At 38.5% G+C, this 18,205-nt stretch overlaps 1 protein-coding gene across 1 annotated transcript; it reads right to left on the reverse strand.

The window, feature by feature from the left end:
• Positions 1-2,994: 2,994 nt before the first annotated feature.
• On the reverse strand, positions 2,995-16,493 carry LOC100597644 (serpin B6-like). The gene is given in 6 exon segments (XM_003282435.3): positions 2,995-3,399; positions 5,034-5,189; positions 8,351-8,493; positions 9,592-9,709; positions 15,296-15,445; positions 16,326-16,493. Coding segments are annotated over 6 exon segments (1,137 nt in total). The 5' UTR covers positions 16,491-16,493.
• Between the last annotated feature and the right edge of the window lie 1,712 nt (positions 16,494-18,205).

The raw sequence follows: 18,205 nt of genomic DNA on the forward strand, positions 1-18,205 counted from the left end.
AGTTTCTGAGCCCCACTTTTCAGATGGGATAACACAGCCAAAGAAATCAGACTTCATGTTAAAGGGAGACAGGTTTCTGGTCCCTACTCTTCCTGCACTGTGCTGACAGCTGCCCTTCTGGTAGGAGCTGATATAGGTAAGTTTCACGATAACAAGAGGAAGAGATTACCCATGGCTCTTCTAGATGTACCAGGCTTGTTTGAGTAATTTTCCAGTTTTTGGCATTACCAGACATTGGATCCACATTCTACCTCGTTGCTAGCCACAAGAACTTGTTCAAGCTACTTAACTTCTGAGTCTTGGATTCCTCATGGGTTTATTATCCCTGAGGATTAAATAATCTATGCAAAATGTCCAATGCAAAGAAGGTATTCAGTAAACATATCTGAGGAGGTGAGATCAACTTTTTTTCCTATAATTCAATTCTAAATGGAACTCACTTTGTGGGTACTTACAAGAAACACTACATAGTGTAAAGGAAATGTCTTAGTGCAATTTCACGAAAGACATGGAATCATTATTTGGGAGGCTGGACCTTTCACTGAATTGTAGTTGTTTTGATTATCTCATATTCACCTTGTTGGTGAAGGAGGGATCTCCCCCACTAACTAGTAGGAGATAACCAGACACATAGCATGAGACAATGGACAGAAGAAATTGGCAGCAGTTTGTTAGTCACATCTGCTCACAGGGAGGGAGGTCACCACATGCCATGCAGGGTCACAGGAGAGTTGCATTTGGGAATAGAGTGAACCAGCAGGGGCTATGGAAGGCAGGCTTTATAGTAACAAGAGGAAGAGGCGATTCCTGGCTCCTCCAAATGTGACAGGCTTGTTGAATAAGTTTCCCAGCAGGCAGGGAAGTGAGCCAGGTTGAGACCCAGGTGGGGTACAGCTGACTGGCTGATAGGGGAACTTAGAAGGGCGAGGAGCCTTCCTGCTCAGTGAGTGAATAGGGTGCACATATCTGACTCTGAAAAGAGCAGGGGACTGCATGGCCAGGCCTCTGAGGCCCTGAGAAGCCCATAGATGTCAAGGCAGCACATGGGGTTTCAGGCCTTACAAGACAGAAATAAAATATTGAATGATAACTCTTCAAAGAGAATATGACAAACATAATTTTACAAGATCCTCTTGGCCAATATGCATATTATTACCTTTTATGTATTGTGATTTACATGGCTAAAGTCTGATTGCATTATAGGTCTATAACAGATCAAACCAATATCATTAACTTTTATAATTCACTATTGATAGGATCTGAATATACTGATCCCAGGAACGATTTAAAAAACACATTCCTGGCCAGGTACAGTGGCTCACGCCTGTAATCCCAGCACTTTGGGAGGCTGAGGCAGGCAGATCTCAAGGTCAGGAGATCGAGACCATCTTGGCCAACATGGTAAAAAACCCTCTCTAGTAAAAATACAAAAATTAGCTGGGCGTGGTGGCACGCACCTGTATTCTCAGCTACTCGGGAGGCTAAGGCAGGAGAATTGCTCGAACCTCAGAACTGGAGGTTGCAGTGAGCCGAGATTGTGCCACTGCACTCCAGCCTGGTGACAGAGTGAGACTCCGTCAAAAAAAAATAAAAAACAAACAAAAATAAACAAAAATAAAAACAAACAAACAAAAAAACCACATTCCCACATGCATGGATGGTAGGAAGCTACTCCATTTACACTTCCAGCTCCCAACTCCTAACCTACTTAACTGGACTTCCTGCAAGGCTGTGCAAGAAGGCATGCCTTTCCATAAGGAACAGGGTGCCAGCCTATTGCCCCTGGCTGTAACACTCAGAAGCTCTCTCTGCAGTGAAAGAATCACATTAACTGATTATTCCCCACCTAGGATTACGCTTTCCAAGTGCAAGTGTTGGGCAGAAGAGGCAGAAGAATGAGAATGACAAACCCTACAATCGCTGATACTCCCTCTTTCCTCTCTCAGCCCACATACAACGTGGATGTTTCCTTGTACTCCTCAGTCCTGTTCCCTCCCTGCAGCTAATTCGCTGGCTTGGGCCAAAAGGGAAAAGTGAACCAGCTGTGGAATGAAAATATGAGTGGTGTCAGTGAAATAAGGGGCTGCCCAAGGTTCTTCTGACTGCAGAGGTGTTGATGGAATGAGTCCTTTTTGCTGTCCCCTAGAAAACAGTACCAATCTCCCTCTTCAATCTAACTAATCACTGTATTCTCTTATCACTGAACACTGCAATTTCATTTCAAGCCTGTAATACAAATGGCTACAGAAAACTGAGGTGCCTTTCAAAAAATATTTGAAATAAAATAGAAAGACATGTACTGTATACCCATGAAGCTGTCTCAAACTGTGAATAGAACATTATCTACTCATCTCTGCCTCCTGATAACAATTACAAATTTTCAGAGAAAGTGAATAGTTGCATGTTTGAACAGGTTTGTGACCCACTAATCCCTATGAATGCAAACTACAAATAAGGCAGAAACACACAGGAAGTTGGACTGATTTCTCATTGGTCTGAGTTAACTGCTCTCTCACCCTCTGTGCTGGCCTCGGAATTGCTGGTAAAGTTCGAATAGAGGTTGCTTCTATGGATTTCTGAGACCTGCTGCCCACATCTCCTACACATTCTCCATTTCACTCTCTATTATCTCATTAAAAATGGGTCTATATGTCAATACTATTCAGCACAGAAGAAAGAAAAGTAGCAACAAAGGAGAGGGAGATAGCTAGTTCCAAGCAGAGTGGTTTGGCTGAATGGTTAGAGATATCACTGCCCAAGTGACCACAAGATCCTTGGAGAATGTCAACTTCCAACTTTAGAAAACATTTAACCTACTAACATACACAGAAGGGTTCTGAACAAGGAATTTCAAAATTAGGCTCCTAATATCTCATTTTTGACCACTACAATGATAAAGTCATTTTGGGTTTGTAGGCACACTATGAAGAGTGTAGAGAAAAAGTAAGTCAGTTAGAGAAAAGAGAAGGACTACATTCAATGACTACTATTTCCTTATGGAGAAAAAAACCGGCCACAGAAGAGAATACCATTGGTTTCTCTGTGCTGGATGAAGAAAAGGAAGGGATGGTCTGCACAGAACCTGAGGGGGTATCTGCGACACAATAAAGCTACTTTTAAGGTGGTAGCTGCTGCTGCTTCTGTGCCTTCCTCATTGACCTCCACAAAGGACTTGTGCATGACCTTGGACAAGTATAGCCCCTTCTTAGACGACATTCCTGAGAAGTCTGCCCTGCCCTGTTCAAAGGCGTCGACCATGCCCATACTACGAAGGACATCTTCCATGTTGTAATTTTCCTCCAGTTTAAATCTAGGAAGGAAAATTTCCATCTCTCGTTTATGCATCTTGTCTGGCATTGTCCATTCTATGAATCTCTCATAAGAAAGTTCTTTTTCCACCTAAAACAAGAGAGTTGCAGATTTAAAAATCTAGATCAGTGTTGTCCACTGGGACAGTTTTCTGTGATGTTAACACGCTCCGGCTGAGTTGCCTAATGTGGTAGCCATGAGCCATATATGGTTACTGAGCACTTGAAATGCCGATAGTGCAATAAAGGCCTGTTTTGTAAATTTAATTTTTTAATGTAAGTGTACATCATCACAAGTGGCTAGTGGCTACCATATTGGACAGCACACACGTGGAAGAAAGCACATTAATGTGAAACCATTCAGGTAGGAGATGACTTTACATTTCAATGCCTTGACTCCTGGATTCAAGAAACTTATTCAAACCTTTTCCTTCATGTAGAAACTTACAACTTAGAGTATATTTGTAGGAGAATGATTGTCCTCTTAAAGTGTGATGTTCTATCTTAACAAAAGCATGCTGATATATCAGACCTATCTTCTCTTTTACCCAAATTTCCTTCCAATGAATCCATCACTACTTTCTGTTCTTTTAACTACCAACATCTTTCAGCCCTTTCTCTGCCTCTGTTGCTGCTGCCTTCATTCAGGCCCTAATCGTGTCTTGCTTGAAATGTCATAGCAGCTTCCTTTCTTATCTCTCTCCATTCTCACTTCTTTCAATTTGTCCATTGCAGTCATAAGGATTAGCTTTCTAGAGAAGCAAAATGCTACCCTGCTAAAAGTCTTCATTGACTCTCTAACACCTTGCTACTCAGTGTGCTCCATGGGCCAGCCGCCTCAATATCACCTGAAATTTTGGTGGAAATGCAGCATCTCAGGCTCCATCCCAGTCCTACTAAACCTGAATCTATATTTTAACCTTGGGTGATGTATAGACTCAGAGCAGCTCTTCCCCGTATGACTGCTTTCTGAAGGGAAAACTCACAACTATTGGGCAAGGCTGGAGTGAAGACTACTAATATTAGTCACTGTCATACCCTGTGCATTGAAACAAATGCCTTATATAGGCCATCTCCTTTATCCTGCAACAACCCTCATAGAGAGGTACTGACATCATTTTCCACAAGAAGGAAAAGGCTAAGAGAAAAAAAAAAAGTCAAAATTGTAAAGCAAGATTTTGAAGGCTGACCTGATTTGGCCCCAACCTGAGTCTTTTCTGGAATAAGAGTATTTTCTTTTCTTTTCTTTCTTTCTTTCTTTTTTTTTTGTGACAGAGTCTTGCTCTGTCACCAGGCTGGAGTGCAGTGGCATAATCTCGGCTCACTGCAACATCCACCTCCTGGGTTCAAGTGATTCCCCTGCCTCAGCCTCCCTAGTAGTTGGGACTACAGGTGCACGTCACCGCGCCCAGATACTTTTTGTATATTTAGTAGAGACGGGGTTTCACTATGTTGGCCAGGATTGTCTCGATCTCTTGACCTCGTGATCTACCTGCCTTGGCCTCCCAAAACACTGAGATTATAGGCGTGAGCCACCGCACCAGGCCAAGAATTTTCTACATTGTATTCAGCACTTAGAACAACATCCCACTAGATATAACCATAAAAAGAGAAAAAGGCATGTGGCCAAATATGTCAAGAAAACATTGGTAAAACCAAATTTTCAAAGTTTTTTTCCTAAAAGTTTCTAGAGATGAGAAAATGCATACTTTGGACACTCATTACCGTTTTCAAATCAGTGTTTTCATCTGGAAGCATGATGATCATATTCAGCTCCTCTCCAACATAAGGAAGCAGTAGAATTTTGGTTAATATTTCTTTTGCATAGGTCATTTGAAAAGTAGATTTCTGAAACATCATTTGCACAGGTTTTTCTTTGTTCTATAAGGGAAACAGATAAAAATTAACTTGAAACACAACCGTTGATACATTGTACATACATCAACAGAGCTGGCAACTCTCTGCCCTTGGAAACACTTTCTTCCCTTGGTCTCTAGATTCCCATATTGGCCTCTGCCTTTACTAGCCCATGATTGTTGCCTCAGTCTCCAAACACTGGGGTGTCCATGGCTCAATCCTTACTTTACTTTCTCTTGGTGAACTTCAAAGGAATCAGAATATATCACTCCAAAATATGCTACTTTTGTTTAAGAATTATTTTGAGGTGAAGGCATTTGAGTTCCTGAAATATCTTATCTGCCTAAAAGCAGAGCCTCCCAAAAGGACTCAGAAGCACTCAATTGTCATAAATGTGTTTTTTTGCAAACAACTTTAATTTTTTCAAAGCTGAGAACTCTGTATACACTCAGCCAGACACTATGACTGCACTATTATATCAGCTATCCGTTCTACCCTAAAGAATCCATTTATCTCTTTAAAAAGTCATTTCTTTTTCTCAAGTGCCCTTTTTCTCTTCCCTTTCCCATCCTAAATTAGGTAAATACACCACCAATTCTAACCACCCATTTGAGTTATTCATAATTGAGGTCTCCCATGTGTACGTGTGACATACAGGTTGATCAATTTCTGTTTGCTTTTCTCTTGTAAATTCTCTTTTGTTATGCTACGAGGTCCCAGCCAGTGATCCCAGCAAAATAGAGGAAAAAGACTTTTTTCTCCCCTATAATTCCATTTAGTCTCTTGAATTTAAATATGAAACTAAATTTGCACCTCTGGCCTGGAGCTTACCCTTGTAGTCTAGACTCATCAATTTTGCTGCCTACTCAACATCTGCATCTGAACATCTAACGTATAAAAGAAACCTCCAATTTTACATGTAACACTGGGTCCCTTACAATCCATTCCAAATCTGCTCCATCTCTCACCTTCCCTGTCTCAGTTGCTGTGGATGCCATCCTGGAGCTAATCTTGACTCCTGTCTTTCTCTCACACCACATATCTAACCCATTATAAATTATATCAGCCCCACCTTTAAAATGTAAGCAAAATCTAACCCATGCTTCTTTCCTCCACTGCTATCATCCTAGTCCTGGATGGTGCAATAAACTCCCAAGAGACTGCCCTGTTTCTTCCCTTATCCTCTCCGTGATTATTCTCAGCACAGGAGCCTGAGGGCTACTGTTAAAACACAAGTCACATCATTCCTCAACTGAAAACCCTTCTGACTCAAAGCAAAAGCTAAAATCTTTGAAATGACTCGCAAGTTGTGCATCAAGATGGAACTCAAAAAGTTTCAGATTTTAGAGCATTTTAGATTTCAAGTTTTCAGATTAGGGACCCTCAATCTACTTAACTCTGCTGTTGTGGGATTAAAACAACCATAGACAATATGTAAACATATGAACATGGTTGCTTCAATAAAACTATATGTATAAAAATAGGTGGTGGGCTAGATTTGACCATGGTCCATAATTTGGCAACTCCTGGTCTAGAGAGTTCCTCTCCTCACCTCCAAACCCCCAAACCCCCAAATCTCTAGTATTGCAATAGAAAAGGATCCAAGCTTGGTCTTTTTAAGTAACTGAATGATTCACTAAATGTGTAATTATATAGATATTTCATTTTATTTAGAAATAAAAGTACTAATGAAAAGTAAAATGAAAGAATTAATACCAAATCAAAATCAGTGATCTTTGAGGAAATGTATAGGTTGGTGCACTTAACACCCATTGCAACTACTTTAGTTTTTTCCTTTTTCTACTGTATAGGCTAGATAGAAGATACAGTTCTTCACCTCCTTATGGCTTACAAGAGTTCTGGCCAGTAAAATATAGAAAAAACCATTTCCCTTAATGAGTAATACAGTAGAACCTCAGGAGCAGAAGGCTTTTACACCACCCACTTTGTTCTTGACACTTTTGCCTGGATTGTGAGCTTAATGTCTGAACCATCTTAGAACCATAAAGAAGTAAGTCATGTGCTGAAGACAACAGAGCAGGAGAGAGAGTTTCACCCACATCCCACATCAGCCCTGGCCTCTGCCTACCTCCAAACTTCCTGTTAAGGGAGATGAGCTTCAAGAGAGTAAACAGTATGTGCAGAGTTTTCTGTCAATTGCAATTCAACAAAATCCTAACACACATATTGTTAAAGAAATTTCAAGAGAGAAATATTTGCCAGGAAAAAAAAGGAACAGTTCATTTCAGAATAAAGCTAGAAAGAAAATACATTTCTTGAAAAACTGAAGACCTGGGTCCAGTCAGCCTGGAAGATTTAACAAATGATCAATAATTTACTTATTTTTTTCTGTGTAATTTTGTGTATGTCCAAACATTTCTAGAGTTAAACAAATAAGAAAGAATAAATGGATTTTGAGTAATATAAAAGTCCTTCTGCAAATAAAATATTCAGAGTTGGAGGTAGCTAAACTCTGTGTCTGTACTGTGTATGTGTTTTTGCTCACCTGGTTGTGACGCAAAATTTATGTTTATTTATCTTTATGATTAAAAGAAATCTGAACATAATTCATTGATTCAGTACTTATTGAATGCAAATGTGTGCTAGGTCCTTGTAAGGTAGCATTCTCTACACTCAAACAGCAACAAGCAAAGCAGGAAAACAGACACCTGATTCAACCATTGCAATGCCACAATGGAGACAGGCAGGGGTCACTGTGACAGCTTAGAGGAGGAGACAGCTTGGGGAGGTGCACTGTCAAGAAGGGCGTCTTGGAGGGGCCACTGGCAGAAAGAAAGGAGCACGAAGGTACAAATGGAAATGAAGATAGAGAAACAGGCAGGATCCAGATCATGAAGAGCCTCACACACCATACCATGGAGTTTGAATTTTATCTCACAAGTTTTGGGAAGCCAAGGGCTATACACTCAGAAGTGTGATATAGATAGTACCCAGCACAGATGAGATAGAGAGCTGGACCAGAGGCCTGGGAATATGTAGCCACTTTTGATGAGACATAAGAAAGAGATGAAGGGCAAGAGAAAGGTCTCAAGGTTTGGAGGGGAATCCAGCTGCTAAACTTCCAAAGGGTCATGTCAGTCAAAGTTCTTGAAGTCAAGCTCTTGCAGGTGTTAAAGCCAATATGACAGTTCCTTAAATCACATTTGATAGTCCAAAATACCCACCTTGCTGATTTTGAAAGGCATTTCCCTCGTTTTGTGTTGTTCAAATGGACTATTCCAGATTCCTTTGAAGTAGATGGCATTCACAAGAATCAGCTTAGTCAATGAGTCAACTGAACGTGGAGACAGCACCTCCGTAATTTTACCTATAAAGAAGAATTAAAGAATCATCTAGCTAAAAGTATTTCCAGATGTGTGTGTCCAAGAGGGTATTCAGATCATGTGGTCTCTTTGAGAAGGCAAGTGTGCATGAAGGGAGTTCTTAGTGTCCCAAAATTAATTAATTATGTAAGGGAATGCTTGTCTTTACAATAACTATAGTAACAATACTGCAATAGAAACTTGAGATAGAGCTTTTGTAACAAAAAATACCACAATTCATATAGAATGCATAAAACAAACTGGTAGTTATTAATAGGCAGAGGATGAGCTGATAATACATTAGACAGAAAGGAATGATTAATGCCTATGGCTTAAAGAAAGAAACACAATGGATTTTCAAAAGGGTGAGCAGTTGTAGCAAGTGTAAAGAACAGTTTAAATTCAGAACTTGGCTGGGCACAGTGACTTGCTCCTGTAATCCCAGCACTTTGGGAAGCTGAGGCTGGTGGATAGCTTGAGTCCGAGACCAGCCTGGCCAACATGGCGAAACCCCATCTCTACTAAAAATACAACAAAATTTGCTAGACGTGGTGATGCTAACCAATAATCCCAGCTATTCAGTAGGCTAAGGCACGAGAAGAGCTTGAACCCAGGAGGTGGAGGTTTCAGTGAGCCCACATTGTGCCACTGCACTCCAGCCTGTGCGACAGAGCCAGACTCTGTCTCAAAAAAATAAAAATAAATAAATTAAGAACTAAAGGCTAAAAAGGCCTTGGCCAAGCATCCTGCCACATTACATAGATAAACCATACAGTATGGCAATACTAGTGAGGGAGACAGCTAGAAATTTTTAAATTCAAATTTTAATGCTATTTGTGAAAAGAAAAACTACCTAATATTAACAACCAACAAAACCTGGAAGAGATTATTTCATCTAGAGAGACATCACAGATACTTGATAAGAGAAAAGCTAAAGCTAGAGAAAAGGTCTACGAATTGGCAATATTTCCAAAGAAAGGTTTTAATGTTTGCATAATTGTTTAGAGAAAAAAGGACTCCTTTTTATATTTGACAGTTTTGTAAAGAACTGACTATAAAACTGTTTAAAATATTATCGAAATAGAATAACAATATATTTTCACCTTTAGTCTTATCAGCAACCCAGGAGTTTACATGTGTTGTGGACTTCTCTGTATCATTCACAAAGTCAAGCTGTTTTATCTTTGCTTAGTAGAATTTGCCACAGGAATCTGTAAAACCCTAGGAAAAACCGAAAAACATAATTTCACAGCTACAGAAACAACTAATATCACTGGCTTACTTCTTCATTGTGCCACATCAGAAAATCAATAATTTTATGATTTACCATATATAATTTGCAAATAAAAATGAGGAATTAACCTAAAGCCCAAATTCTTTTCAGCTATTCCTAATCTTAGCTTATAAACTAAGCAATACTGTGGGCTGCATATCAAATAATTTTCATCAACTGCTGGATCCTTCATAAGAGTGGCAGTGCACCCATCAATGAGATAATTAAAAACACTGAGAAATCTCCAAGAAGATATAGCAATCCTTAATAGGTAAGCACCTAATAGTGGACCATCAAGATACATAAGGCAACAACTAATAGAACTCAAAGAAGAAATAGATGAATCTGCTATTACAACTGGAGACTTCAATACCCCTCTATCAGGAATGAACAGATCCAGCAAGCAGAAAATTAGTAAAGAACATAGTTGAGCTCAAAAACAATATCAAGTAACTAGATATAATTGATATCTATTGACTACTTCATCCAACAAGAGTAGAATCTATATTCTTCTCAAGCTTACGTGAAACATTAACCAAGAGACCACATTCTGGGCCACAAGGCACAATTTAGCATATTTAAAATAATAGAAATCATGCAGCGTCTGCTCTCAGACAATAACGAATTAAACTAGAAATCAATAAAAGAAAGATGGCTGAAAATTTCAAAAGTACTTGGAGATTCAATAACACGAATCACAGAAGAAATCTCAAGTGATATTAAAAACAGTTTGAACTAAAAGTGAAAACACGCTGACAACACTAAATGCTGGTGAAAACGTGGAGCAACAGGAACTCTCATTCATTGCTGGTGGGAATACAATATTGTACAGTCACTTTGGAAGACAGTGTGGAAGTTTTTTATAAAACTAAAAATATGATCCAGCAATCATGACCCTTACCACTTACCCAAAGGAGCTGATAAAACCTGCACACAAATATTCATAGCAGCTTTATTCCTAACTGACCAAGGTAGAAACAAGAAAGCTGTCCCCCACCACCATACTAAGGGATGTTAATCACAGGAGGGACTATGCATGTACCTTTTGCTCAATTTTTCTGTGAACCTAAAATTGCTTTAGAAAATAAATTCTTTTTTTTCTTTTTTACAAATGGTGACTACAGAAGCTGTCACTCCTGTAAACGATTAAATTTGTTGAGTGAGGATTAACACAGCAAGTGCTACATTTGCCTCTACATTTTAGAACAACAGAATATAAATATGAGTCTGTTGTTCCATAAACTATATGGGAAACATAGACAATCCTAGTCCAGCAGTGTCCATCGGAACTTTCTGGGATGATGAAAATGTTGTAACTCTGCAATGTCCAGAGCGGTGCCACACAGGCTATTGAACACTTGAAATATATTAATAGCTAGTTGGACTGAGGAGCTGAATCATTAATTTCATGGAAACCTTATACTCACGTGCATAGCGCATACCATTATGGATGTTTCAAACTATGATCAACCTTCCAAAAAAGTTCAAACTATATTTAGTTAATATATTCTGTAGAATTATAATGATCTTAACAGAAACCTACACTATGCCATATAAAAGCAGAACATTTGGTGGAAATTAAATGAACTGAAACAACTAATTTATGGACCATGCATTATAGAATTGTTTCCCAATCTTTCTCTCAAACTGCTCACAGCTAAATATTTAATTTCCCTTTCCATAATTTTGCTTTTATTATGGAATTTTATACTTCTGTATCAGTATGGCATGGACAGGAAATGTGACAGTAGTTAGGAACACCAGTTCTGCAGCTTACTAGTTGTGTGACCTTCCAATATTTGCTTCCTCTGTTTATGCCTCCATGTTCTCTCCTGTAGAACAAGGAAGCAGTAATAGCTACACCTCACAAGATAACTGTGAAGTCCTGATGAAATATCACCTTTTCATGTAACGTTTTTGAATTCTCGGTATGTTTCAGGCACTACATAACTGATCGATGTACACTATTTCACTTAATCCTCCCATAATTCATGCTTTTCCAAAATTGCTGCCTCTGCCTATTTTTCAGTGGTTTGGAAATTATTTAAGTCTCTCAGTGTAAGAAAATAATCTGAAGGCAAAATGATGAATCATATATTGATGACTTCTTGCACGCCTAGGTGATCTTTCCGTCTTTTAAACGTGTTTTTAAATAACTGCTATTTTAAGTTACTATTTTACAAAGTGTGGCAAATCAAACAAAAAGAACATGTAATTATATATTGCTATTGGTATGGGATTCTTGAAAATAAGAATAAATAATAAATTAATCTGAAATGGTTTACAAATATTTCTCATCTTTTTATTTTATATTCCAATATCAAAATAACATTTTAAGTATCAATGCTTTTCTTTCAAAATATCCACCATGAATTGAAATTTGGTTGTTAACATTTTGGTTGTCTTTATATAGAAAACTAGTAAACTAGTAAAAAGATGGTAATAAACTAAATAGTAGCTAAGACTAGTAAAATAAGTGAAGTTGTAAAATCACAATATCATATATAAATCTTATAAATATTTGACTTTTATGTCTTACTACCTTCACTTTATACCAACCTGTTTGCAAACAATTAATTTAGAGTCAAAAACAAGTTTGAAAAAATACATATCACAGTAAGAGTGATATCCTCAACAAAAATAATTCTTATAAGTCAATAAGAAAAAGACAAACAACCCCATAGAAAAATGTGTAAGAGGATATATAAATAGGCAATTCACAGAAGAGCTAGAAATGCTCAATACACATAAAAGTGTTTAATCCCATTTATAATCAAAAGTTTTTATTTTTTTTTTGTTGCTTCTCTTGTTTTGTACTAACCCTTCCCTATCACATATGTTGTAAATATTCCATCTCAGATTCTTTTTTAAAAACTTTAGGTTCACGGATACCTAAGCAAGTTTGTTATATAGGCAAATTTCATGTTTCAGGGGTTTAGTATACAGATTACTTCATCAACCAGGTAATAAGCCTAGTACCCAATAGGTAGTTTTTCAATCCTCACCCTCCCCACACTCTCCTCCCTCAAGTAAGCCCCCATGTCTGTTATTCCTTTCCTTGTGACCATATGTACTGGATGTTTACCTCCAACTTATAAGTGAGAACATGTGGTATTTGGTTTCCTACTCCCGTATTAGTTTGCTTACAATAATAGCCTCCAGTTCCATCTCTGTTGCTGCAAAGGACATGATCCCATTCTATTTTACGGCCGCATCGTATTTCGTGGTGTATATGTACCACATTTTTAAAATCCAGTCTACTATTGATGGGCATTTAGGTTGATTCCATGTTTTTGCCATTGTGAATAGTGCTGCAATGAACATATGTGTCTTTATGGTAGAATGATTTCTATTCCTTTGGGTATGTACTCAATAATGGGATTGCTGGGTCAAATGGCAATTCTCTTTTAATTTTCTTGAGAAATCACCAAAGTCCTTTCCACAGTGGCTGAACTAATTTACATTCCCACCAGCCGCATAGAAGTGTTCTCTTTTCTGTGCAGCTTCACCAGCATCTGTTTTTTGACATTTTAATAACAGCCATTCTGACTGGTGTGAGATGGTATCTCATCATGGTTTTGATTTGAATTTCTCTAAGGGTTAGTGATGTTGGCAATGTTTTCATAGGCTTGTTGGCCACGAATATGTCGTCTTTTGAAAATTGTCTGTTCATGTCCTTTGGCCACTTTTTAATGGAGTTGTGTTGTTTGGTTTTGGCTTGTAAATTTGTTTAAGTTTTTTTTTTAATAGATTCTGGACATTAGACCTCTATCAGAGGCATAGTTTGCAAATATTTTCTCCATTTCTACAGGTTGTCTGTTTACACTGTTGATAGTTTCTTCTGCCGTGCAGAACTTTTCAGTTTACTTATGCCCCATATCTCAATTTTTGTTTCCGTTGCAATTGCTTTTGGCATCTTTATCATAAAATATTTGCCAAATCCTGTGTCCAGAATGTTATTTCCTAGGAGGGGTAGGATCTTCCTTCTCCCAGGAACCACAACTGTGGCCTCTCCTGGGGCTATGGCTTTGGTGCTGGTCTGCTACGGGGCCCAGGGCTTGTAGACGTCCCCCTGGACTCCAGAATTACCCCTGGAAAACGTCCAGGTGGCACTCTGCCCCAGTCTAAAAGCACAGTGGGGAAATGCAGTGGGGACAGGAGGATTCTCCCATTCCCAGTCTTGCATAGGTCCCTGTGGACAGTGTGAATCCCCCTGGGAACTCTCACTCACTCATCCTTCCCCATTTTGTAGGGGTCCTCCTGACTGCACTGATCCCAGACAGGCTGGTGCCCAGATTCAGTCCTGTCTGCTCTGTGTGTTCCCCTGCTGCCTAGATGGATCTCGACATGGTTTCTCAGATGATCGGCTTTCAGGGTCAGTGTTCACTACCCCTTTTGTTTCCTCTCGGTGGCGCCAGCAGCATCAGGAGCTCCTTTTAGTCTGCCATCTTGGCCCCACCCTTCCAAAAGTTTTAAAGGTTAACATTATGCAGTTCTGCTGATGGTGGGTGGAACTGAGGACCCTATAAATACCCCTTGTGGAGTGTAAATGGCTACAAAACTGTGGAGAGCAATTTGGCAATATTTATGAAAACCTCAAAGCTTCATTCCCTTCCTCCCTTCTACAAATCCATTTTAGATAGTAACTCACACACATATGCACAAAACTGTGTAAAGAAATACTCCTGCCTGTAATGGGCCAGAGTAAATAAGCTTAAGTACTCGTCAATGCAAGAAAGGTCTATTATACTATGGTACAGCCATACTTAGGAACACCAGACAAGGGTTAAAAAGAGTAATACAGATCCATGTATACTGAGATGGAACGAATTTAAGACATATTTTTAAGGAAAAGCTAACAAAGTATAAAACAATATGCATATTACAATAACATTACATAGAAGAAAAACTCATGAGGCAAAGTTTTTGTACGTGAAGGAGGAAACATCAAATCTATGAAAGCTCTAACATTAAAAAGGGGAGTTGTGGCATAAGAAAGAACCTGATGACATATCTTGGTTTATATGTGTTGTGTTTTTATCTAACAAGAAATTACTTCAGTACTTTTCTTTTCAAAAACTAAAAAAGTCATGAAACATTGTCAGCGAATGCAACCAGTGTAATTAGCCAAAATTAGTTTTAAAAGATTTTCATTGCTGAAAAATCTAGTCAATCTATTTAGTGCATACATTATAGTGTCATAATGCATAGAAAATTAAAAATATCTGCAAAGCAATTACTAGAAACAGTCATTTTCACCACATCTTTGTTTTGGCTGATTCATTTTCAACTGTGTTATGCTCTGTGTCAGTTCTTTTATAAAGATTATCTCATTAAAGCTTCACAAAATTCTGAACGGTATTTGCTATACAGCCTGTGCTACAGATGATCAAACTGAATCAGAAGATGCGTGTGAGATTCGTGCATGGAGTTCTGAGTTCAGGACCACCTGCAGGAATTCATAGCCCACATTCATTCTCCTACTTCCCACCACATTGCTATCTTTATTTTCCTAATAAACAAGTATGACTTACTGTGAGGAAATCATAAGACTTTTCTCCAAAGAGCCCGTTGGCAGTTCTAAGCACATATTTAGTGTCAGTTCTGTTAATTGCAACAAGAAGTGACTGGAAACCTCGCTGAATATCTCCATCTTCACCTCTGATTTTACTAAAACAAAGTGCCTGAAAATAAAATCATAATAAACATACACATTCTCAGTATTCTGTGACTTCAAAATATAGGCACAACAGTAAACTCAGCAATATGAGATTTACAGATACTTACTACAGCTTAAAAGATGATCAATCTAATAAAAGATAGAGAGTGTCTCAAAAGCCACCCTGTCTCCCTACCTATACCTCTTCTCAGGCCTCCCTATAAGCACATCCTAAAAGAAACGAATGTTATCTAAGTATTGGTATAAGTGGATATGCCTTTTGCAAACCCTAACAAAATGACTCGGATTTCTTGTGCTATTTATGGTACTTGGTCTAAAAACGCAACTGCCAACCATATGTCCTGTCTCTGCATACACATGGTGCTCCTGACATTAAAAGATGGAGTCTCTCTCCCCTTCTTTAGAATCTGGGCTGGCCTTGTGACTTGCTCTAAACAGCAGAATGCAGAACTCGCTCTGTTCCAGGCTTAGCCCTTAAAAAGTCTGGCAGCTTCCACTTTCCCTCTCTTGTAACCCAGCTACCGTGGTCGAGAAGCCCAAGCTATCCTTAGGAAAGACCACATAAAAGGAGGAATGGAAAGACTTGCTTATAGGGAACTGAGGGCCCATCCACTAGCCAGCACCAAGGCCCAGACATGGGAGTGGAATCTTCTTGGACCTTCTAGCCCAGTTGCCTGCAGAAGCACCCACATGAGTGACCCCAGGTCACTAAGAAGGTCAGGCCTTGAAAACATGCTCCATCCTGCCAACTCTCCATCCACATCCTGTGAGACTAGCAGAGTTGTCTGTTAAAGGAGGAATTTCTTCGAGACTTGAAATGCAGAAGTCCAGCTCAACTGATAAATTGATAGCATTTATTGTTGTCTTGAAGTGGCTTTACGTACCTGAGACATCTGAGCTGCGGTGTTTCCCTTTGCCCCCATGAAGACCATGGCCAAGGCTGACGACATGCTCATGGGTGAAAAAAACATGTTGTTCGAGTTGTTTTCCCCTAGCTTTTTCAAAAGGTTTAATGCAAATGTGCCATTTGCTTCTGATAGTGCATCCATGATGGTGAGCCTGAAACAATGGATTTTTAAACAATATTACATTAATATGGGCTTACATGTGTATTACTTTTCACTCTATTTATTACTAGTTAAATGGATACTTGTTTTCATTGAACAAATAGGTACACACACAAAAACTACACTAGGGCTTTTCTTACAAGATGTCATTTAATCCATACAAGCTGATGAGGTAGGTGCTGTGAGTGCATGTCTGCACTTTACAAGCAAAGAAATTGAGCCTTCACAGTTTAAGTCTGTTGCGCCTGAGACGATCACTCAACTACAAACAGAAGAGCTGGCATTAGAAACCAGGTCTTTGTGGTTCTAGGGCTCCTCTTAATCACCACGGTATGAGGACTTCCAACAAAAGAAGCAGCAGAAAGCAAGAAAGATACTTGCTTAAAACAAGAAATTTGTAAGTACAAAAACTATTGATTTCCAATACTGGTAAAATAGGTATTCCCTCCTATATTCCATATGTGATTATGTAAATTGGGACACCAATATTTTCAGAATGTAACTTAGAATTATGTTTTTATAAATGAAGGAAGGAACACAGGGAGGGTGGAAGGGTAGGAAAAAGAAAATGCCATGAAAATACTTATACGTTTAGGATGAAAAATTCCATTTCAAAGAATTTCACTAAAGATAAAGCTCACAAGTACTGATAAAAACAGTATGCAGAAAAAAAAAACAGTATGCAGAAAGATGACTACTGAAGCCCTTTATATGCTACAGAGAAAATATTTAAATACCAAGCAACAGAGAACCAGTTAGATTCTGTCAAATCCATGATTGAATATAAATGGAGATATTAAAAATCACAGTAATGCCATGAGAAAATACAATATTAAGTATAAATTAAGAATAAAGTTACATGTAAGTATAATTCGTAGATAAAAAGACTACAGGGAAACACTGAACATCACATATTTCTGGATAGTGGGTAATTCTAATTTTATTTATATCCTTTGCTATTTTCCCTACAATGTGCCTATATTTGTTGCAGTGTCATTTGGTCGTTGTGCTTTTATGAAATTAATGGACTTGCACTTAGTTGACAAGTGAGATAACACTAGGCGAGATCTTACACAAATCAACCAGTGTCTTCCCACTACTCCCAACTCCCCACAAACAATCAAACCTCAATGCACCCTTTCTCCTGGTATTTGCTTTCATATTTAGAAATAATTGTGTATGCGACTATTTTTAACCCCACAATTTTTGACAGTCTAAATTGCCTTCCTAATTTAGGGCTGATGATTAATTTTCTTTTATCGCTTACCGCACTTCACTTCCTCTCTGCAAGTGTTTGCTTTATTGCAACTAAATAGTATTCAGTGCTAAGCCAATTAATGAATAATGGATACATTCCTTTTTTTACATGTCTGTTTTTCCATATGTTACTATTGTTTTCCCCCCTTTTTTGTTTTCATTTTTTAAAAATCTATGGCAAATTCCCCTCCCACCAAATATTCTACAGATCACTCAAGCTCTTTCAGTAATTTCTTCATATGCTCAACCACATATGAGTAATCTATCACTCCCATTTCGCATCTCCCACAGTTCTCCCCCTGCTGGTGAGTGCACGTTTATTTAGTCTGTAAGATTTTCATTCCCGAAGCAGAATTTTCATAAACAGAGAACAACTTTTTCTGTTATTATACCTTATTCAGTCAATGATCAATTAATTTCTTGTTAATTTGGTAAACAAA

Source organism: Nomascus leucogenys, chromosome 4 (genome assembly GCF_006542625.1).
Source record: "Nomascus leucogenys isolate Asia chromosome 4, Asia_NLE_v1, whole genome shotgun sequence".
NCBI classification, from domain to species: domain Eukaryota; kingdom Metazoa; phylum Chordata; class Mammalia; order Primates; family Hylobatidae; genus Nomascus; species Nomascus leucogenys.